Source organism: Babylonia areolata, chromosome 18 (assembly GCF_041734735.1).
Source record: "Babylonia areolata isolate BAREFJ2019XMU chromosome 18, ASM4173473v1, whole genome shotgun sequence".
Lineage (NCBI taxonomy): Eukaryota > Metazoa > Mollusca > Gastropoda > Neogastropoda > Buccinidae > Babylonia > Babylonia areolata.
Window position 1 is genome coordinate 60,009,081 of NC_134893.1, and position 23,891 is coordinate 60,032,971.

The 23,891-nt window shown below is 46.4% G+C and overlaps 1 protein-coding gene across 1 annotated transcript; it reads right to left on the reverse strand.

Moving 5' to 3' along the window:
• Positions 1-767: 767 nt before the first annotated feature.
• Positions 768-14,967, reverse strand: LOC143292103 (uncharacterized). The gene is made up of 5 exons (XM_076602288.1): positions 13,582-14,967; positions 10,927-11,187; positions 8,906-9,091; positions 3,950-4,163; positions 768-1,026 (listed from the first exon to the last, which is right to left on the reverse strand). Exons 1-5 carry the CDS (start codon positions 14,930-14,932, stop codon positions 813-815), a joined length of 2,226 nt encoding a protein of 741 aa, XP_076458403.1. The 5' UTR covers positions 14,933-14,967; the 3' UTR covers positions 768-812.
• Between the last annotated feature and the right edge of the window lie 8,924 nt (positions 14,968-23,891).

Consider the following 23,891-nt stretch of genomic DNA (forward strand, 5'->3'; position numbering starts at 1 on the left):
TTGCACTGCTTGGTTTTAATTTTTGACAGTTGCACGTGACTAAATGCCTACGTTGACCGAACTACGCCATTGGCCAGTTCCATACTACACACAGTAGCGGGTTACGACCATACTGGGCTCTTCCGTCCGAGCAATGCAACTGGCTCCAGGAGAATAAGTTACGCATCCTTGCAGACCGACTTACATGTACGATCCGTTGATGTATTGCAGAAGGGCGTGTCAGGGAATACTGCCTGAACCCACTCGGACTAACATGTGTTCGTCTTCGGTAAATGGACGGCATATCCAGCCTTCCCCACACAGATACTTAGACGGTCATTGGGGGTCTGCTAGACCAGGGCGTCTGTCCGATCAACCACTCTCACCTCCTAGAAGCCCTGTCTTGGCCCTGAACTGGAACGGTGTCAGTCCAAGACCCACACTATTCCGCTTAAAGAGATGGGAGAGGAACTCTACATGAGGCTTTCTACCTGTCCACACACTAATCAATAGAGGTACCCGCCCCTACCCCCCACCACAACTGGGAAGCTTACGAGAGAAACATCCTACCCGATCAGCTACGAGACGTCAAAAGAAGTGCCCACCCCTGCCCCACCTTTACATGGTAACGCCAAGTGGCACAACCTACCCGTCCTGCTACGAAGCATCAAAAGAAAGGGCCCCGCCCCTGGTCGGCACTCGCGCGAGGAGTCTTGCCCAAGGAAGGCATCAAAGGCTCCCTACCGGGCGCACAGAAAGAGACGTTAGTCCACACTCATCCCACACAAGCAGTGTCCCACAGGGGGGGGAGGCTAAGGAGGACGTGCAGGTCCTCAACCTAGACTGTGGGCCTGGTGCAACAGGCTCCGGGATGTGCACTTGAGACACAGGGGGCCGCTGAAGGTCAGGTGGCAGGCCTGGTGACGCGGGTGGCGGCACGTGATCAAGTTAGCCTCGTGCAGCTCCACGTGCTCCACCACGTGCTCCAGCCGGCCCAGCCTGGCCATCAGCATGTCCTGGCGGATCACCGCTGATGTGTGCTTGAACCTGCACACAGTTGTTGGGAACGGTCGTGTTGACATGTGTACAGTCATGTAAACCTAACGGACAGTAATAGGGACGAGTGATGTAAAACATGCGGAGCTATGCAAACCTGTGGACAGTCATAGGAATCAGTTATGTAAACCAGTTACCTAAACCTGTGAACAGTTACAGGGACCACTGTGTAAACCCGTCATGTAAACCTGTGGACTGATAGGGACCAGTTATGTAAACTTTTTTTTTTTTTTTTTTTTTTTTTGTGGACAGTCAAAAAGGACCAGTTATGTGTTCCAGTCATGTACAAACACAAGGACCCGTCATGTAAACCAGTTACCTAAACCTGTAAAGAGTTATATTTAACGGTTACGTGAACTATTATGTAAGCATATGAACAGTCGGACCAGTTACGTAAACTCGCGATATATATGGATACTTATATAGCGGCTATCCTTGGTCTGAGACCAAGCCCCAAGTGCTTTACAGTCATTTGCACAACAGGCTGACTACGTGGGTAGAGCCGAGTGTTTTTTTCATAAAATTATTCTTGAAGCTAAAAAAAATGTTTTAATGGCCAGCCTTTAAAAAATATATATATAAAAAGAGGGGAACTGAAATTATTCTGGCTGAATCCGCCCAGCGTGTTTCCGTTCACATAAAGCTTCACGTCGTGTGTTTGGAATCTGCGCAGTCTGCATTGTCTTTCATCTTGGTTCTTTATTTCTAAAAGTAGTCTTAGCTACATCAAATGTTCTCATTTTCGTTTTCTTTCCCCCTTTTTCCGCGTGTCTTCCGTACGTTTTCTTTCTATCTCTTTCCCATAGTTTTCAGCTGCAAAGCCTATCATAAGCGAGTGAAAATGTACATATGTGGCCGTTTCGCATTAACCGCGGCAGGACATACCAAGCTATCATAAGCGAGTGAAAATGTACGTATGTGGCCGTTTCGCATTAACCGCGGCAGGACATACCAAGCTATCAGGACATACCAAGCTGTCATAAGCGAGTGAAAATGTACATATGTGGCCGTTTCGCATTAACCGCGGCAGGACATACCAAGCTATCAGGACATACCAAGCTGTCAAGCGAGTGAAAATGTACATATGTGGCCGTTTCGCATTAACCGCGGCAGGACATACCAAGCTATCATAAGCGAGTGAAAATGTACGTATATGGCCGTTTCGCATTAACCGCGGCAGGACATACCAAGCTATCATAAGCGAGTGAAAATGTACGTATATGGCCGTTTCGCATTAACCGCGGCAGGACATACCAAGCTATCATAAGCGAGTGAAAATGTACGTATATGGCCGTTTCGCATTAACCGCGGCAGGACATACCAAGCTGTCACAGCTTCGCACAAAAGCATTCTCACTCGCTAATTATTTTTGACTGGACTCCGACCTCACAACACAACCACTCGGTGTAATTCTCTACACACAGTCAGCACATCATACACGTTTGCACATCAGTTGCGTCTGCCATCATATAAGTTAAATAAGCACGGCAGTGAACATCCAGTTAAACACACAATGAAGCGTCCATGACGCTGTCAGTGCAAACTTCCGCAAGAGGCTATCAAATGGGAACATTCCGGGCTGGGAACTTTTAGGTCGGCGGTAAGACTGGGGACAGAAGTTGGGGGTGGGGAAGGGAGGAGTTAAAACAGATGAATGGGGCACACTGGAAAAAGCGACTGAAAAATTCTGAAAAACCGTCCACATCTTATCAGATCTCGCGTAAACGAATGTTCACACGTGCTTTGTTGACTCAAGGCCTGACTAAGCGCGTTGGGTTACGCTGCTGGTCAGACATTTGCTTGACAGATGTGGCGTAGCGTATATGGATTTGTCCGAACGCAGTGACGCCTTGAGCTACTGAAACAAACTGCTTTGCTGACCCGACTGGAATACGTTTCTTTTCCACACCCCATATTCCAATCCTCTCTGGAAATACCTTGTTATTCCAAGGCAAGATCTCGTATTCTGGCGACCCCCATTCAAACAGGGCCGACACTGGATCAAGAGGATACACACCGTAAGCTGTATTCGTCAAAAGGAAAACACCTTCTCTCACCCATACTAAGTCTCTTCCCTTTCTCATTCACCGACCTCGTCTGTGTGCCAGTCAAACTGACGTGGTTCGTTTCAGCTGTGTGATGGAGGCAGCTTTTCAGCCAGAGGCCAGCTATCCTTTTAAGAACAGGGTTGAAAACCGATTTCCTATTCACAGTGCAGACACTGGTCGTCGGCATCACGTCTGTAACGCCTCAACGGTCCCCTTTAGTGGGGAAGGCAGTAAAAACGTTGCCTGCTTCCTCACTCGGGTTACGTCCGTTCCGTGCATGAACTGTGCAGATGTTATTCCAGCGCTGTGCAAAATTTAAACCTCTCCTCCCCACAGCCTCCGACACCTCATCCATGCCGGGATTTTTTTTCTTTTTGTTGTTGTTATACTGGAGTGCTAAGTTAGCTCATGAATAACATACGCATGCAGACAAAATTAAGCACTGTAGTACATAAAACGTTCTATGTTCCCGTGAATTTCTACAGTAAAAACAAATCTGAGAAGCATCACCATGCAATGTCATGCAATACTGTAATAATTGGGCCGGACAACACGAGAAAGTTAGGAGTTGGTGTCAACTTCCTTGAATCGCTCTGTCAGAACAGTCGAAGTAAAAGTGTTTAACTCTTATTGATCTATCATATAATGCTCCGCAATCAATTATGCAAAACAAGCATTTCAGTAGTTGAGCTCTAGAACCTTGAAGAAAATAGGCAAGAACAATGCATGATATGCACAAGACCTCTCAAAGACACACAAATACAAATCTTAAACCTCTGCGCACGGCTCAGAGCACCGGCACGTTACCGAAGCACCACCAACAGCGCTGTGTGCCCTGTCCACTGAACTGTCCACAACGGGCATACCTGGGGCAGGCGGTGATGTCAGCAGCCTTGACCTTGGCCGTGACCTCCAGGTAGGTGGCGTACACATCGTCCAGCTCGTAAGCGGCGGCCAGCGTCAGGATGTCCAGCACGCGCTCCACCATGCTGTCTGCGCATGCGCACAAACGGCTGCACTCCAACTTTTCATCGGCACCCGAAACCTCAGGCAACATGGATGGACTTCTGCCTTCCTCCTCTGGACATGGTCAGTTACATAACACGTGATCATCATTGTGTCATTTTCATCATCTTCAAAGAATTAACTGATCCTTTCTTCTGCGTTCGTGGGCTGCAACTCCCACGTTCCCTCGTATGTACACGAGTGGGGTTTTACGTGTATGACCGTTTTTACCCCGCCATGTAGGGAGCCATACTCCGCTTTCGGGGGTGTGCATGCTGGCTATGTTCTTGTTTCCATAATCCACCGAACGCTGACATGGATTACAGGATCTTTAACGTGCGTATTTGATCTTCTGCATGCATATACACACGGAGAGAGGTTCAGGCACTAGCAGGTACCTGTGAGATCGGAACAATCCCCCCCCCCTTTACCCACCAGGCGCCGTCACCGAGATTCGAACCCGGGACCCTCAGATTGAAAGTCCAACGCGTTAACCCACTCAGCTATTGCGCCCAACTGATCATTTAAAACATCGTCAGTAAAGAAAGCATGCAGAAGCAACAAACAAAAAGGAGAAAAAATTAGTGCTCTATGACCTGCATGCAACTAACATGAAAAAAAAAATCCTGTTCAACCGAGGAGAAATTTGTGACAGAGTGCTTTACATTGCAACTTTCCTCTTCACTGCTCCAAGGTCCGTACCTTTTTACAGGAAGTGTCAGGGGTCTGTCTTTTTACTGAATGACGAGTGATAATGCTGTCTTGGATCCATCAGACTGTCACAGCGCCGGTTTTCAAGCTTCTTTAAATTCTGACACCGCAACATCAATAGATTTCTAATGAAAACCAGTTTTTAGACTGAAGAGCAGGCCACGAAAGTATGGCTCTGTGCTCAGTGAGCTCGCTCTCTCCTCCACCTCGCGCTCACACAAACATACACACATACGCGCGCGCACAACGTGCAGAGAGAGGGAGCGAGTTTCAAACGCGCAGTTTGCTCTTCAGATACAAATGTCCAAAGGGATGATTCAACATGCCCTTCCTCCCCACCCACCCATTTATTACGCCGCTCCAGTTGAGAAAGGGCCGTTTTTAGACAAAACCACTTCAGTTTTTAACTCCCCATTTCTCAATGGAATTGATTCTCTCCCTGAAAATGACATTTGCTTTCGTAATTTTGTTTGTTTAGTTTGTTTCCTTTTTTCATTATTCAATCATAGTTATTGAAAGAACACAAGACGTGAACAGAACCGAATAAAACTGACCCGAATCTAAGAGTAAACATCAATGCCTTCACTTTATATCCTGAAAGTGTCAAAATCTCCCGGGTCGCTGTGATAACTCATCTTGCTGAGATGTGGCAACAATGGAGTCTGTAACGCCTGCGGTCATATTGCTGAACAATTACACGCTTTGTTTACTTGCGATCTGGTCCTGGAAAGCGAAACATACCTTCATTTACAACACTGAGGCTTAAGGCTAAAGTCTGAAACATCGCGACGTCGCCTGCATTTTAGGCAGTTCCATGACCCGTTGTGTAGACTGAATGCTAACGCCAGTGGCGGGCTGTCTGCAGGGTGATAACGCTCAATGGAGCCTGTCTAAAACTTTCCTTGCACTGACCCAGAAAATAAGTGCTCAATGTTCATCGGCAGTTCATCACAAGCATTTCGACTGTGACCGTATATTGGTACCCAGATGTGAACAAGGGTTTGTTTTTGTTTGTGGGGCATTTGTTCAGGTTTGTTTTGTTGTTTTAGGGCAGAGGTGGCGTACCTGCTTTGCGATTGCAGAGTTCATGCACGTGAGAATGGCGTGTGGTGACCAGGGGAACGTCAAGTGTTTCCTCTACAGCTTAAGTTCCGACAGCTTCCGATTCCCTCCATAGTATGGTGCCACGAGTAACACGCACACAAACCGTCTCAAGGGAGATCCAATGTCTTATTTTATAAAGTGGCGTTACAATATCCGAGTTCCTCCAGACAATGAGAAACACGCAACTCCAGCAGGCCCATGGGGGATCGAATGTTGCCCCTGTCTACAGAGCAAAAGCAGCAAGCCTCGTTTCCAGTCGGGCTAGACAGGGGTGAGGCAGATTCCCAACCACACCGATCCATCACAATGGAAACCTGAAACGGACAGTCAGAACTCATAGCCTGGTGCTCGGGAGACAAGAGTGGAAGGCGAGGGGAAAGATTTTGGTGGGTGGAGGTGGAAGGATGAGGGGAGGGGTGGCGCATGGGAATCAAGCCCAGTAGATCTGAATGCAAGACGAACGCCGTGTCACCGATACCGAAGTGAACGTCGTCTTCTTCCACTACCGCCCTTCCTCCTCGGACACCAGCACAGGACTACTGATCTCATCATGGCGGCGTCAATACCCGCGGGAAGCTCATCCGTGGTTGGCTGGGCGTGGTTTGTGCACACGAGTCGCGCGCTATCTAACTAACCGTTCAGAAATCTGTTTACCATCCTCTCGCTCTTCACCGATGGCCGTGGGGGTGGATCTCCATAGTCCCATTAATACACAGCCCTACAGCTCTACTTCCCTACGGTTCTATTTCCCTACAGCTCTACTTCCCAACAGTTCTTCCCTACAGTTCCCGGTTTCTACGACTGTACCATGACTATGGGTTTGAGTACCAGTGACCAGACAAAGGCCCGCAACTGCCAACCATCTGTGTTCCGGTAGCTCATGATCCAATGTCTTGTTTGTCGCTGTTTGGGTCATCAGTAAACAAGAGCTGTGAAATTGTACAGCTAGCTATTGGAATGCATCAGAGACTTGAGGAAAAGATACCACAGGCTGCCAGTGACAAACCTTACTGTAAAGTTACTCTCGAAAACAAATACTTTGTAACAATTACATGTTACTGACATTGTTCATGACAAATACACTGCATCTCGAAATAAAGATACGTAAAGATGACCATAACAAACGACTAAGTGCACAGTATGTGAAAAACCTCCACTGAAGAAAGTTCGTGGCTTACAGCAAGCAAGATTTGAGCTTTTTTTCCTTCAAGAACCACAGACCCTCTGACACTAGCTCTGGGGCAGGAAGTATTCAAGCTACTGGATGAGCTAGTTCTGAACAAGACCAGAGTTGGCTAAATGACTTGACCTGCATTTACTTCGATGCAGCCCGGGAATACAAGTGTCAGTTGTCTGACATGCTTTTGTTTTCGTCCGATCTACTAAAATCACTGAAAAGTAGCAACTTAATGACAAAAACATGTGTAATTACGTAATGTGGAACTGGGGAACAAAACCTCGTCAAGGCATCGAAATGCAAAACATTCTGGAGTTTCAGTACCAAGGTATCAGAGCGTGCGGGCTAATCCTTGTATGCAACACTACATCTACTGGGTGAAAAAAACTGAATTTTATTTTTAAAGATATCTGAAACTTTTCTGACACCAGAAACATTGTGTGGGCATTGCTGTTAGTGGAAGGACACCTGCGTCATGGGCAATAACTTGTAGTCAACTTCATGTTCTCGGGAACCAAATCCCATGTACTCAGTGCACTTAAGGCAACACTGTTGAGACTGGTTTACTCCTGGGGGGCGGGGGGGAGGAGAGAGAAAGAAGGTAGATGTACACTGCTGCTGCTTGTGTTGGCTCCCAGACTGCTGCAATAATCTCATTTCTGACACCAAGTAGTCTGCGAGCAGTCTGCAACTGGCTAAAGAAATCACCCCACACATGCACTTTTAGTGCCCGTCACTTAGCGCTAATAGACCCAGTCATGGTCCGAAACCTGCAGTCTAAAATCGGTCCTGGGGGCGGGGGGGGGAGAAGTGGGGCACTATGGGATTGGCTGAAAGCCTGCAGCTCCCGTTCACAGTGGGAAGTTACGAGAGCAACGCTTTTCTATTTCTGTTTTTAAGGCTGAAAGAGACACCTGGTGTTGACAGGAACCGGAACTTTCAAACCACCATGACTTAACTGATTCAACGAGGATTTCATCTTTAACATGAAGAAAAACAAGACTTTCTTCACTTGCGCTTTGACGCATTTGAAACGACAGAGGTTAATAATGGCAGACACGTTCGCCTTAACCCGTGAGTATTGTACAAGACAGAACACTGAAGTGGTGTCTGAAGACAAAGGTGCCAAAGTTGGTAAAGATCTGGTGAGCTCCTGGGTATCAACCTTTTGATTCACTTTCAGTCGCAACGAACATTTGCCATCCATGTCGCGTTTCTTACAAATACGAGCTAGCAGCAACAGATACAATACAGACGGAATAAAGACTTCCCTATAACAGTGAAACGGTAAATGGAGGTAAAGAGTAAGCGAGGGGCTAATGTCTTCATATTTCTCGGGTGTTTTTTTTTCAACTCCTGCAAAGCATAGAAGTGTATATCTACTTTTCTAGTGACCGTATATCAATGCCGACTTGTCAACCACCTGCATGCTTACGTTGTATGGGGACAAAACCTTCACACAGAATCTTCCATTGCGCAGTCATCGCCAACATATCGCAGTGGGAGACACGCCATCACACTGAAGAACAAGAGACAGCTCTCGCCCTAGCTACCCACGGCACACAAGTTGTTTATGCCCGAGAGCCTTCGTTTTTGTTTGTTCTCACTGTTCTACGTCTTACACAGCTCACGCCCATCTTCAGCATCCGTTCTCATGTATACACTGCATTAATATATACATACATTCATACATACATACCAACATACACATCCATACATACATATTCATTACATACATTATTAAACCAGAAATCGTAACCTTTCTTTTAAACACGCGTATACTTGACTGAACTAGAAAATGTAATTTAAAAGAAATTAAACTCACGTAAACTGCTGGAATGAAGGCGTGAAGAAGCGGCGTGATGGTGGTGAGGAGGTGAGGGGGGCAGGTGGCGGTGGGGGCAGAGACGGGGGAGGTGGGCCAGGCCGGAGAGGAAGGTGGTGCACATCCTCAGCACGCGCTCACAGCCCAGGTGGTGCGCCAGACCCACCATGGCACTCACGTTGCCCTCTGGCACCATGATAATCACCATCATGATAATAGTTATAATTGTAATAATAGTTATTATATTATAACTTGGCCATTATGTATGAGCTATCACAGATTGACATAAGTTGACTGTTGGGCCAACAGCAAAGTGAGAGCTGTACCATAAATAGTTTCTCCAATGCAATGGGGAATCATTCACAGCTTAGTCTTAAGGACTACGACTCTCAAACTGCGAGGCAAAAGTGCACTGGCTCTTAAAGCTGCAGCATTCGGGGCCAGCTGGCCTTTTGGAACCATCCCAGCGCCGACTGTCTTAAAACCCTCTTGGCCGAAAGAGTGGGAATGTAACTTGGGAAAGACACTCACACTATCAAATTCTGGCCCTGACAGTCGGGACAGCAGTTACCTCCTCTAATGTTCTGATGGTCATCGTCAAAAAGGACTATCATACATATACATACAATATTATAACATTGTGCTCATGGTGCAACCCCAACACGTATAGTGGGCTCTGCGAGCCTAACATGAAAATACAGTTTACAATTGTGCATGATAAGATGCATTAATATTGCGCTTACCTTGCGGCTCTCAGCGAATGTTACAATACTTGTGACATAAGAAAAGGGAATTTCTAAAAATGTCGAGTACAAACTCACTAAAAATGCTATCTTAAAAACATGTCACCCATCTCTCATACACCTCCCAGCACCACCCCCACAAATGTGTGGATATTGCCAGAAAATACACAAACATCTGGGGTGCGGGGGTGGGGGGGGGGCGTAGTATGGAGAGATGTGGGGAAGAGCATTGTCAAACCTGATTTCAGTAAAAGGGGGAGGAAGGGACAGAACTAGTACAGAGAGGCTGAAAGTGAATGTTCAAGACGGGAGGAAGAGAGTAAATGTTTTGCTATACTTCGGCCTACGGCCCATATACAAACCAAACAAAAAGCACGTGAAAATGCACAATACTGCACATACACACACTTGGGAATGTCATGCAGTGCATGTAAATAAACAATGCCAGATAAACAGATGAAATCCGCTCATTTATTATCAGCTTTTACTCTGGAGAAACAGTGGGGGAGAAAAGCAGGGTGGCGCTGCACTGTTATGACACGATCTCCGTGCAGAGAGCAGCCCAAGAATCAAAGAAATCAGTTGTGACAAAGAGTAATGGGCTATATCCAGTTTTTCCCTTCCCCTTCTGTGTGACTGGCGCAGTGTACGTCCAAGCCTTGTTGTGAACATCGCTCATTCCGTAACGAGGGGAAAAAAATGTGGATATTGTCGAGTAACGCAACCAATAACAGACGCAAAGAATGACGGTACAGAAACTGGAATGCAGTTCCTGAGCACCCCCACCCCCAAACTTTGATGGGCTGGCGACAGAAGGGGTACAGAAGGCGCAAAGCGTAATACACTACAATATTGATCGACTGATATGGATACTTAAATAGCGCCTATCCTCGGTCGGAGACCAAGCTCAAAGCGCTTCACAAACATAGGGTCATTTACACAACAGGCTGCCTACCTGGGTAGAGCCGACTGACGGCTGCCACTGGGCGCTCATCATTGTTTCCTGTCAATCAGATTTGAGGCACGCACATACAGACATGTAACTTTTTACGTGTATGACCGTTTTGTTTATTTACCCCGCCATGTAGGCAGCCGTACACCGTTTTCGGGGCGGTGCATGCTGAAATACGTTCTGGTTTCCATAACCCACCGAACACAGACATGGTTTACAGGATCTTTAACATGCGTGTTTGATCTGTGAAGAACACAGAAGCAAAGAATGACGGAGAAAGAAACTGGACTGCAGTTCCATAGCACACACACCACCCCACCCCCTACCTGTGACGGGCTGACGGCAGAAGGGGTACAGCAGACGCAGCAGACACAGCACATCAGCGGCCCGCCTGTCCGGCAATTCCACCTCTCCGGACCCCGTGTCCCTCAGGTGCTGCAGGAGGTGGCTGCACTGCCAGGCCACCACGGCGCTGTGCACGTGAAACCGTTGGCCCTCCGCCACCAGAACCAGGTCACAGCCCTCGCGGGGCTCAGAGAAGCAGTGTTGCTGTTGGTGGTGCTGGTGCTCCGTCATGGCCTTGGGGTCTTAGAAAGAAAAAGAAAAAAGAATAAAGTGTGTGTGTGTGTGTGTGTGTGTGTGTGTGTGTGTGCATGTGCTTGTTCGCGACTGGTGTTTTATGCGTGTATATAAAATTGATTTTTGACTCACTTGTGTAAACAAAGTGAGTCTATGTTTTAACCCGGTGTTCGGTTGTCTGTGTGTGTGTGTGTGTGTGTGTGTGTGTGTCTGTGTCCGTGGTAAACTTTAACATTGACATTTTCTCTGCAACTACTTTGTCAGTTGACACCAAATTTGGCATAAAAATAGGAAAAATCCAGTTCTTTCCAGTCATCTTGTTTAAAACAATATTGCGCTTCTGGGATTGGCACAAAAAAATAAAGAATGAAGCCTAATTATATGCAAACTGCATTTACTGTTATATTTATATTTTTTGTATTCTCTAAACTTGGCACTTTGATCTGATATTCTGACCCAACAGCTAGAGCAGTCATTATTATCATTTCTTGTTCAAACAGGAACTTCTTTTGCTAAGCATGGAATTTTTATTTATTTTGCAAACGTTCTGGTGCAGATAGTAAAAAGGGGAAATTACTCTGTAATGCTAGTGGAGTTAATTTGCTTTAAACTGATCTTTCTCATCTTAAACATTACATTTTGAAACAAGAGAGGCAAGGCCTTCAAGACTCACTTGTGATGCACTTTTTTTTTTAAATCAAAGCTTTTTATGTATTGAGTATAATTTCAAAATGTAATGTTTAAGATGAGAAAGATCAGTTTAAAGCAAACTAAGTTCCCCAACAGAGTAATTTCCCTTGTTCTGCTATCTGCACCGAAACGTTTGCAATAAATAAAACTTCCATGCTTAGCAAAAGAAGTTCCTGTTTGAACAAAAAATGATAATGACAGATCCTTTGTTGGGTCGAGTATCAGATCAAAGTGCCAAGTTTACAGAATACAAAAAATATAAATATAACAGTAAATGCATTATACTCAATACATAAAAACTTAGATTTTTTTTTTTAAAGTATCACAAGTGAGTCTTGAAGGCCTTGCCTTTCTTGTTTTTATTGTGAACGCCACAAGTTCCCTTACTACTACTACTACTACTGGAGTGGAGGGGAAGAAATGTGGATATTGCCACTGCAACTACTACTATATTATTATCATTGTTATTGTTGTCGCTGTTAAAGTTGAAATGGCTGAGGTGCTCAAATACAGAGTGCGTACTAAACGTTTACAATAGTATGATACAGCCCTGGCTGGATGTTTTGGATGTTCTTTTTCTACCACTGAATAACAATGGTTATGATTTTGAACAAGTTCATAAGTCTGTTTTCCTTGCCTCGTGTCTCCGGATTAGACAACCCCGAAATTATTCTTAATTTATGTATAAATAACTTCGTTCGGGGGGTGGGGTAAGGGGGTTATAAGAAAAATGTTCTTTTTGCCGACTTTTCCATGATTTTACTTTACACTGCATTAGATATTTAAATAAAATATAATACCACCATCACCACTCTAAAACCACTGCAGTTTACCTCAAAATGGTAATGATGCACACTCAATTTTAGTACTTTTTTTAAGTGGTCTCGCAAGTTAAAAGGTGTGTGGTGAGAACAAGATACCCTGTCTTCCCCTCTCTCCAACATTTTGCCCACCACTCCCAAACCCACAGCCCTGGAAAGCTACCAGATAGGATGGAACACTGGACGGGGGGGCGGGGGGGGGGAACTTCCTTATCGCATCCCCTCCCCGACCACCCCCACACCTCCCTCTTCCAAAGCTTATTTCTCTCAAAGATCAAGACTGATGTGAAAAAACAAAATATCCGAGTGGCGTGGTCTTTTCGGCATTTGAGTATTCCCGTGTGGGAATGGAAGCGGAGGAGATTGGAAGTCTTCTGCAAAAGTTCCTTTATCCTCCCACTGACATTTCCCAACACATTCCCCCTTTACTGACTTATCGGGGAAACGACTACCACTGTTCCCTCCTCGACGAGCTTTCCTTCAAATTTTAATGTACATGTTAAATTGCATGGGCTGTTCTGTCATACCGCATTTTAAATACTTTGTTGTGAATGCGAGCTGAGCCCAATATAAGACGGAAGGACGTCCCACCTACACAACGCGAGATCTGTCGTGTCAAAAAAAGTAATAGTGCAATGACAACTTTAATCGAGACTAATGTCCTATGAAAATCTGATACTCTTTACATAAAACTCAGCAATGAAAGCGCAGTCTTAAGAGGTGAGACCCAAGTAAAAAAGATACAGAAAAAAAGACTTAACGAAGAGGACAATATCAATATTTCTTCCCTTCCACACCTCTGTGGCTGACGGAGTGAACGTCCACGCCTTGTGGTGAACACTCATTCCGTCTCGAGGGGAACTTGTGGGTACTGACATCAAAGCGGCCTACCTGGAAACACAAAGGCTGGGGGCTGGTCGGAGGAGGCGGGGGAGTCCGGACTGAGCGGCACGGCCAGGATGCTGTCCCCTGAAGACACGGAGCTGGACGACTCCTCAGAGTCCTGCCGGCTGAACAGAGGACGGAAGCTCTTCAGGAACGACGACGACGACGACGACACTGAAGAAGTGGGCGAGGAGGAGGCGGAGCTATGGTGAGGGCAAGGACTGTCCAGGTGACCCTCGTCACTGTGCTCCTCACTGAACCGCACCTTTCTCCTCGCTCGGAAATTCAGAGGCGCCAATGCCGGTCTGTTGGCGCGCCTTCTGGGCGTGGTCGTCTGTTCTCGTGCTGTTTTCTGGGGTTCGCCGCTGCCGAGGTGGTCTGTTTCAGGAGGGGGGTATTCTTGGGCGTCTTCACCGCCGGACAGTTCGTGGCTGAAGACGTCGTTGACGGTCCCGTCACATCCCTCCAGGTCGTCCATGTGACCAGTGCTGCTCAGGTCGTAGCTGTGGGCGCTGCAGTCGGAGGAATCGCTGGTGGAGATGCAGACACTGGAGGTGCTGGCGTTGGACGACCCGTGCAGGGCGTCTCCGATCCCGCTGTCTGAAGACAGGCTGCAGTATTGCTTGGCTCTGTACACTGTGTGTGCTCTACACTTGGCAAGGTCCTCGCCGTGACGCGAGAAAGCCAGTCTATGGACTTCGACGTTGTCCTCAAAGATAGGGAACGTTTCGTTCAGTCGTGGGTCCTGGTTCTCGAAGACGGGGTACGTTTCGTTCATTACTGGGTCGTGCGCGGCATGCTCCTCTTCAGAAGACACGTCTGTGTCCGATTCTTCCTTGACGGGTGACAGTGAGGAGACACGTGCAGCACACCTGTGGTCAGCTCCACTGCCGTGGTGTTGGTCTCCCGGCCACACCTGATGCCCGTGCTCTGTCATCAGCTGGTAACACGCAGCGGTACCGGTGCAAACGCAGACGTCCTGACAGTTGTTGGGGGCACTTTCAGACATGTTGCGCTCCGAACTATTTTCGTCGCACGAAACTTGGCTTCGTTCTGTGGGATAGTTCTCAGCTCCGTTCCTTAGTGTCATAGTGTTAGGAAGGTTCAGTTCTGCCATCAGCAAAGCAGGCTGTTTCTCTGGGGACGAATCATTGTCGAAGGTTGGGTCAGTTGTCTGGACACCGATGGATTCAAACGTGGTGGAGAGTGGGATGTTAGAGTCTGAAGGTTCAAACCTGTTTGCATCCACCTTCTGTCGGCACTGAAAGAAACGCCGGCATTCAAACTGACCCAGCGAAGACAGATAGAACCAAGGAATTTCACCAGACCTGGCCATAGCAGATAGAAGAAGTCCCATTGTCCCAAGATATCGTTGTCTGTATATACCGGAAACTATTGCCAGGAGGAGATACTTCACGTCTGTTCTCTAACTCTAAAATGCTGCGTGTGAGAACTCGCTCTCAGTGGCCTGACCTAACGAAGAATCACTGGGGCTGTTCAGCTTCTCGGCACATCTTGTGTAAGTCCGCCCAAGAGAATAAAAACCCCTCCCAAAACATGACGTGAAACCACCCTTTTTTAAAAGTCACGTTCACCTTTTGCCTTGCGTCAGATATAATAATGATTTATCATTTAAACTATTCTTAGTCATTATTTGATCAACTAACAAAATTCATATCAAGCGTAAACTTGTTGAAAGCATATGTTCAATAATTCTTAAGTGTCAGGAAAAAATATCGCTCCGCGCCAACCACCCGTCCCCAACCCCCACCCACTGCACGTGACACTCGCATAGTTATGCGAACAAAGAGTGAGCGGTTGTGAGAACTTTCAGCACGAAAATCACGAAACTCTTCTGTGTGTGTGTGTGTGTGTGTGTGTGTGAGCGCGCATGTGTGAATGTTGTTCAACTTTACGTCTATAGTGTGATTTCAGACGAACGCGTGTGTTCGTGTGTGTATGTGTGTGGATGTTGGAGAGGGGCGGCCCGGCCACTGTGTGTGTGTGTAGGGCTGTTGATTGTTTGTTAGTTTTATCTTATTTTCACGAAGACCTGTTGTTACGATTGAGGACAACACCAAGTGGCTCTCAGGTAACTTAACCAGTGCTAGCAATATTGACATTTTTACCCGTGCACTCTTCGGTGTCGAAATCAGAAATCAAATCTACCCAAATTAGTATACCTGTTTCTGACGATGTTATGCACCAGCTCTGGTTCGACATTCTTATATTATACTTAACATTTTTACCCGTCTGCAGTACAAAGCATACGTGAGAAAGTCCAAAACGGGTGAAAATGTTAATTATATATATATAAGTTTGTAGACTACAGTAGAGGATTTTAAAACGAACTTGGCCCGATTACAAACGTGTGTCGGATATTTCGGACGGAATGAAGTGTGAACTTCGCCGTGCCAGTGTGTAAAGGAAAGTGCACGACGAGGGGTGACAACGTTTTCTGATGTACATAAATGGGGACTAATGTTCTTCATAGTACACACACTAACGGAATGAAGTTCGCACTCATGCATGAAACCACGGATTGAATGTTTGTGCGCCACACACACGTAGTAGTACACACACACTGACACACGCACACGCACACGCACACACACACACGCACACACACACGCACACACACACTGTCACACACACACTGTGACGTGACACACACTGACACACACACACGGACAACATGTAATCTATGGACTACAGTGAAGTTGTGGGTGTACACTCACATGGATACAAGTTTTCCACAACTAGGCCGCACGAAAAAGCACAATCAAGTTTCTCGAGGAACGGATGCTGGAGTACTGGGCACAGGCTCTCGATCGTTGGGACGCAAAATGCGTCTGACTTCAGCACATTATTTATGTGTGCAAATGTGTCTTTCAGAAACTTTGCAGACCAAGCTAAGGCCTGGTTTTCCGTAAGCACGCGATTTGTTTTCCAGTTCGGGCGTGCAGCGCCTATGAGCATTATTAATGACAGGATGGCTATTCCGGAGTTTCAGCAAGTCGGTGTGTCCATCCCTCATTGGCATGACACAAAACATGGCCAGCGCAAAAGGATATCGCGGGAGCTACCGTAAAACATTTGCCAAAAACGAAATTCACACATGTTCCTTCCGTGATTTCAAAAATCCATTCAATTTCTTCAGATTAATGGACAGCGACTTGATCACACTAGTTAAATGGATGCAGGATAAAGGACTATTAATAAGCAGTGTCGAGTGCGAGAAATGCGATGCAAAGTGCGCTTTGCAAAGAAGAGTCCGCAAAAACAAATACGGACTAAAATGGAGATGCACACAAAGTGGCAATCATGAAATATCCTTACGGAGATGGTCCTTCTTTGACCGTTCGCATTTTGCTCTGCAGGACATTCTGCTTTTTCTAAAAAAAAAAAAAAAAAAAAAAAAATCATTGATGGACACACCCTCTTGCAGAATTCGAAACAATGCGGGTTCAGTTACCACAGGAGTGGTGTGGACTGGGCCTCATTTGTTCGGGAACTGTTCAAGGAATGGGTGGCGTGTACTTTGCCGAAAATCCAATTATCCGGAGAAGTGGAGATCGATGAGTGTATTCTTGGCCATAGATGTAAATACAACCGTTGCATGAACAAAGGGATGCGGGTATGGATTTTCGGTTTGGTCGAGCGCCATTCTAACAAAATCGTCCTGTATCCGGTCGAACGCTCGAAGAACTGATTGTTCGGCACGTGAAACCCGGTACTGAAATTTACTCTGACGGATGGGCAGCACATGAGGGGCTGAACGAACTGGGGTTCCAGCATTTTACAGTCTGCCATAAGACGACCTTCCAGCAGAGATACGTGCACGAGTCTGGTGTGGAGAAAACTGAACATTAATATGATGGAAGGGGCATGGAAACACGCGAAAGCCCATTTCAGAAGAATAAGCGGAACTCATCTTCCGCAGTTTGAAGGACACATCACTGAAGTCATGTGGCGGAACTGGCACCGCACAGACATGTACACAAAATTCTTCGAACTGATCAAAAGTGTGTATTCACTGAGCGCGCCTCCCAAGTATACGTACCAGACGCCACTGTTCCACACATGGTCTGCCGCGGAAGATGTGGAACGGAGTACGGTCATACGGGAGGACAGTGACGATGAAGGTGCACTGCCCACCCAGCCTGAGTCAACACCACAGGAGGAGAACGTCCTGTCCGGCAGCATTGACGTGAGTGTTACAGTGAATGTGTGTGTGTGTGTGCGTGTGTGTGTGTGTGTGTGTGTGTGTGTGTGTGTGAGAGAGAGAGAGAGAGAGAGAGAGAGAGAGAGAGAGAGAGAGAGACGTACTACACGGAGGATGTTATATGTCCGGAACAGGTGCAATAGTTCTGTACGTCATCCCCATTTCTGATCCTATACAAACAGACGTGTTACTAACAACCATTGACTTCAGGCTGAAAGTGAACTTCACTCCGTCAGAAAAATCTGTCGTATAACCATCAGTGAACGTAACTGTGAAGTATAATATGTCTGTTTTCACACAAACTGCCACTGAAGCTGTTAAGGACGATGTGTTGGTGTCATTGCAGGAATGCCCCATGTGTTCCGCGGCCAGTGAGCGCAGTCTTATGATGCCAGAACTCTCTCCTGTTCACCTGTCTGGACGCCTGGACGCTGTGTCCACGGTAATTATTTTCCAGTCATAAGCGACTGCGCTGCTTTCTTCGGCGGCTCGTTGTAATGCACCCTTGCATTTTATGTTCGATCGTCTGGCGAACTCATCTTTGCTTATCTGATTTACTGTCCGAAGTGGTTTATGTATGTTTAACAGGCGGATGGAAGCCCTCCCCCGCCCACACTGTCCCCACAATGGCCTTCCTCGCCACAGCCCGGGCCATCGACACTGACACCAGTGCACAGCACCCCCCCCCCCCCCCCCCCCCCCCCAACCCGGTAAGATGTGTATTTCGATTGACCTTTTACCTCAGTGGCAGAAACACACTGATAGAAACCATGAATACGGCACCATGCGTGCTAACTGAAAGAGCCGCACAATCATATGTACGTACATGTATGAAACGGAATGAATCAATATTTCCACATATATCACAAAGTACATATACATTAGTGTTTGTGAATTGTATGAAACTTGTCATACTTGTATTGTTTACGGTGAATAGTTTTGTTCATTGAAATGTGATTCATTTCGAAACTGTACACTGTGATGTATGTCTTCATGATTTTACGTGACGATGGGTTTCGTGAACGTCAGCTGCGCAATGGGGTGTTGCCTATGTTTGTAAGTTAGATGGTGTTGTGTGTTGGTGTCATTAAGTATGCCTGTACATCAGTGTTATTATTGCAGAACTTTGACCTCTACCTTAGTGAGCTGGACACCGACGATGGTGAGGAGGTGCCCTCGGCATCCTCGCCACATGCACCACTTCAGACACTGACAGAACGGCGTTCGGAATCGGTATGTATATATTTCCGATATATTTCTGCAAAGCCAAATGTATACTGTTCTTCAGTTGAACATGCGTGTACAGTCTTGCCGGGTGTTTGTGTGTTGCCTTATTCACTGTCATGCATGTTGTCAGTGATGTGTACCTTCATACATGACATGATTATTAACACGCCGTTTATACTGACTCATTGCCTCCACACATGCAGACATGGGCCGAGCAAACTAGACAGCGAATCACACAACTGGACGCCCGACTGGGCCTAGCCAATGTGGACAGTGACGACGACTTCGCCCCCCACCCCCCCCTCACCCCCCAAGAAACGGAGTCGTCAAGTGCTGAAATGTCCATCGGGCTGGAAGCCAGCCCCAGCGAGGCACCAGCACTGAAATCAGACTGTCCGTCCATCACTGTATATACTGTACATACTGTAAGTACCATTTCATATATTTCATGTTCATAGCTTCTCACGCCAAGGCAGAAAACCAATGGGTCCAAGTAACAAACGCGTGAATATACACGCTGAAATGTCTCTTATCCTCCATGTACTATTCTTTCCGTAATATATGCACATCTTTCATTAACACTGGGATGCCTCCGTTGCAATTTATACAAACATATTCGACACGGATGCACCGCGTTACCTCGAAAGCCACGGGAGCTGATGGCTTGGCATCGCACGTGCATGTGTAAGCTACACGTAAAAGTGGATTTTCATGTGCGGGATGTCACGAGGGTGAAATCGCATGAGCACATGCGTTCATATGTTCCATGTGACTGAAGTACGGAATCTGTGCCGCCATTCACTAGGCCTGCGTTTGTGTCCACTTCAGTCTGTTGGCATCATGTCCAACCAGTCGGCACCGCCCAATGATGTTTCGGAGCGTCGGCGCCGTCGCAACGCGCACATTTGCCGACTGTGGAATGGTATCACTGATATCATAGGTCCGGCAACACGTTGGCCACACAGAATCCGACTGTTGTTCTGGACAAAGAACATTGTGCACTTCGACAGAATTTTAGTATGCGCATTCGTATACGAAAACGGCCTCAATCCGGTAATTTTTATGGAATGGGCAGAACTGCAGGGGTTTTGTCGCGACGTGGCAGCTAAACGACACATGGAAAGCCTTTTCAGATGTTTTGAAGAAGGACGGTACGGACGCGCGCTGTACGCCTACAACGTCACACATAACCAGTACCGCTACCTGGACGGCACTGTGCGACATTACGTCCATCGGAGCCGGCGCCAATGATCACAGTGTCGGTAAGGAAAATGGCAAAACTTGTGATGCACTTGTTGTCACACTCGCGTGAACTAACACACTTCATTCCGTGTACACTTACCAGTGTGAACTGACTAACATACTTCATTCCGTGTACACTTACCAGTGTGAACTGACTAACACACTTCATTCCGTGTACACTTACCAGTGTGAACTGACTAACACACTTCATTCCGTGTACACTTACCAGTGTGAACTGACTAACACACTTCATTCCGTGTACACTTACCAGTGTGAACTGACTAACACACTTCATTCCGTGTACACTTACCGCTTTTTTACGCAGCACAGCGCTGAAGATTTTTCTGAACGGGAGATTTCGAACTGACCCATGGGTCACATTTTTTCTTTGCGTATCCCCCATTCTTTCCAGCCCCTTGCTAGGTGCATGGAATGCCCCAAAAAGCATCCCTTTTTAGACACCTTTCTAATCTCGACAAGTTCGTTTTAAAATCCTCTACTATAGTCGACAAACTTATATATATAATTAACATTTTCACCCGTTTTGGACTTTCTCACGTATGTTTTGTACTGCAGACGGGTAAAAATGTTAATTATAAGAATGTCGAACCAGAGATGGTGCACAACTTCGTCACAAGCCGGTATACCCATTTGGGTAGATTTGATTTCTGACTTCGACACCGAAGAGTGCACGGGTAAAAATGTTAATATTGCACCTATTCCTTCAAAAAGATATTTCTCTATGTTCATACTCTGTGTGTGTGTGTGTCTGTCTGTCTCTGTCTCTGTCTGTCTGTCTGTCTGTCTGTCTGTCTGTCTGTCTGTCTGTCTCTCTCTCTCTCTCTCTCTCTCTCTCTCTCTCTCTCTCTCTCTCTCTCTCTCGTCCGCCTTCGCCTTCCATTTCGTGCGATGATTCAATAACAAAGGAACATAACCCGTTCCTTGAATATTTCCTTCATTTGGATTGGGGTTGCTTCCCTTCTCTAGACAGGGCGTCACCACACTGGGCAAACACGTTGACAGAAACAGCCGTAGGCATTTCACTGCCTGACACATTTCACTGCCACTGCCTGACACGTTTCACTGTCTGACACATTTCACTGCATGACACATTTCACTGCCACTGCCTGACACATTTCACTGTCTGACACATTTCATTTCACTGCCTGACACATTTCACTGCCACTGCCTGACACATTTCACTGACACATTTTTCACTGCCTGACACATTTCATTTCACTGCCTGACACATTTCATTTCACTGCCTGACACATTTCACTGACACATTTCACTGACACATTTCACTGTCTGATACATTTCACTGTCTCGCACATTTTTCACTGCTTGACACATTTCACTGCTACTGCCTGACACGTTTCACTGACACATTTCACTGTCTGATACATTTCACCTGCCTGACACATTTCACTGTCTGATACATTTAACTGACACATTTCACTGTGAAACATCTGTCTGACACATTTCACTGCCTGGCACATTCACTGGCACATTTCACTGACACATTTTACTGCCTGAAACATTTCACCTGCCTGACACATTTCACTGTCTGACACATTTCACTGACACATTTCACTGCCTGACACGTTTCACTGCCTGACACATTTCACCTGCCTGACACATTTCACTGACACATTTCACTGTCTGACACATTTCACTGCCTGACACATCTGTCTGACACATTTCACTGCCTGACAACATTCACTGACACATTTCACTGACACATTTAACTGTCTGACACATTTCACTGCCTGACACATTTCAGCTGCCTGACACATTTCACTGACACATTTCACTGTCTGACACATTTCACTGACACATTTCACTGCCTGACACATTTCAGCTGCCTGAAACATTTCACTAACACATTTAACTGCCTGGTACATTTCACTGTCTGACACATTTCACCTGCCTGACACATTTCACTGTCTGACACATTTGACACATTTCACCTGCCTGACACATTTCACTGTCTCATACATTTTTCACTGCCTGACACATTTCACTGTTTCACACATTTTTCACTGCCTGACACATTTCATTTCACTGCCTGACACATTTAACTGCCTGACACATTTCACTGCCTGACACATTTCATTGTCCGACACAATCACTGACACATTTCACCTGTCCTATCTCTTTTCCTGCCCCTATGTTAATGTAAGTTTCTTCCTTCATCTCTTTGTGTGTGTGTCTTTGTGTGTCTGTGTGTGTGGCGTCTGTACGTGTGAGAACGGGAGGGGGGACGGCGAGAGAGGGGTGTTCTGCTGTTATGTCGTCTTCTTCTTCTTCTTCTTCTTCTCTGCGAAGAGTCATTGGGGCGCAGCACAGAACTGATCACCAGATCCCTCCGGGTCTGTCGGTTGTGTGTCAAAGCCTTGGTCTCTGCAAATGGTTTTCCTGTCCATTCTGTAATGCTGTCAGTCCATCGTTGTTGTTTTCTGTCTTCCCCTCCGTCTCCCTCCCAACAATTCTTTGGAGAACTGTTTTAGCAAGGCCATTGAATCTTGCTACGTGGCCATAGCAACGTAGCTTTCTTATCATAACTGATGTCAGCAGATCTTCGTAAGGTCCAATGTGCTGAATGATGGTTTGGCTCACTTGTTCAGTGATGTGATAGTGTATCTTGTGATAACATTAGTGATGTGATAGTGTATCTTGTGATAACACCTCATTTCCATGGCTTCAATTCTTCTTTCCGAATCCGCCATGAGGGTTCCTGTCTCGCATGCATACATGAAGACATGATATACCAGTACGGGCAGGATTCTGATCTTGTATTCTCAGAGTTGTTGCTGTCCTTCCACTTAAGTTTCAGTCTGGACAGCGTCGATGTTATCTTTGCTACTCTTGAGGGGATTTCTGGTTTGGATCCTTCTTTGCTGATGACTAATCCGAGGAAAGTGATCAGTTGAGCTCTTCCTAGCGTCTGTCTCTGGACAATCATATCAGCAGTGACGTAGGTGTTGTGGCTGGTCGTTTCAGTGCTGATTTCTATGACATATCTTCTTGATGTTTCATCCAGTTTTTTGTGTGTTTTTTGCTTGTGTTTTTTTGCTTGGCAATTTCTTGCTCACTTTCTGCAAGGCAATCAGTGTCATCTTCGAAGCGAAGGTTCGTGATGGTTCTTCCTCCAGTGCTGACTGTACTGACATGATCTTCAAGTGCGTCAGTCATGATACCTTCCAGGAGTAATATTGAACAGTATGAAAGACATATGGCAGCCATAATGGACTCCAATCAAAGTGTGGGGCCACTCTTCAATAGCACCCCGAATGAGTACCGCGCTAGTTGATTTGCAGTGTAATTGTTGGGTGGTGTTCACATGCATTAGCTCGGTGCTAGTTTTTTTCATTGTTGCCCAAGAAACACTGTAATGCTAACGTATGCACGGCTGCTCAGGCTTGGCTTACTGACCACTGGACTTGTGTAACAGGCTTTGAGCCACTTTGGGGTGGATCCTGTGCTGTAATTAAGAAAGCGCAGGGGTTAAAAGTAGCTCTGTGGCTAGATCAAAGGATCGGGACAAAGGAGAGTAACGAAGTGGGATTAAAAGGGGATTCCCCGTCTGCTCTGGTTCAGCTTACTGCTATCACTCTTACGA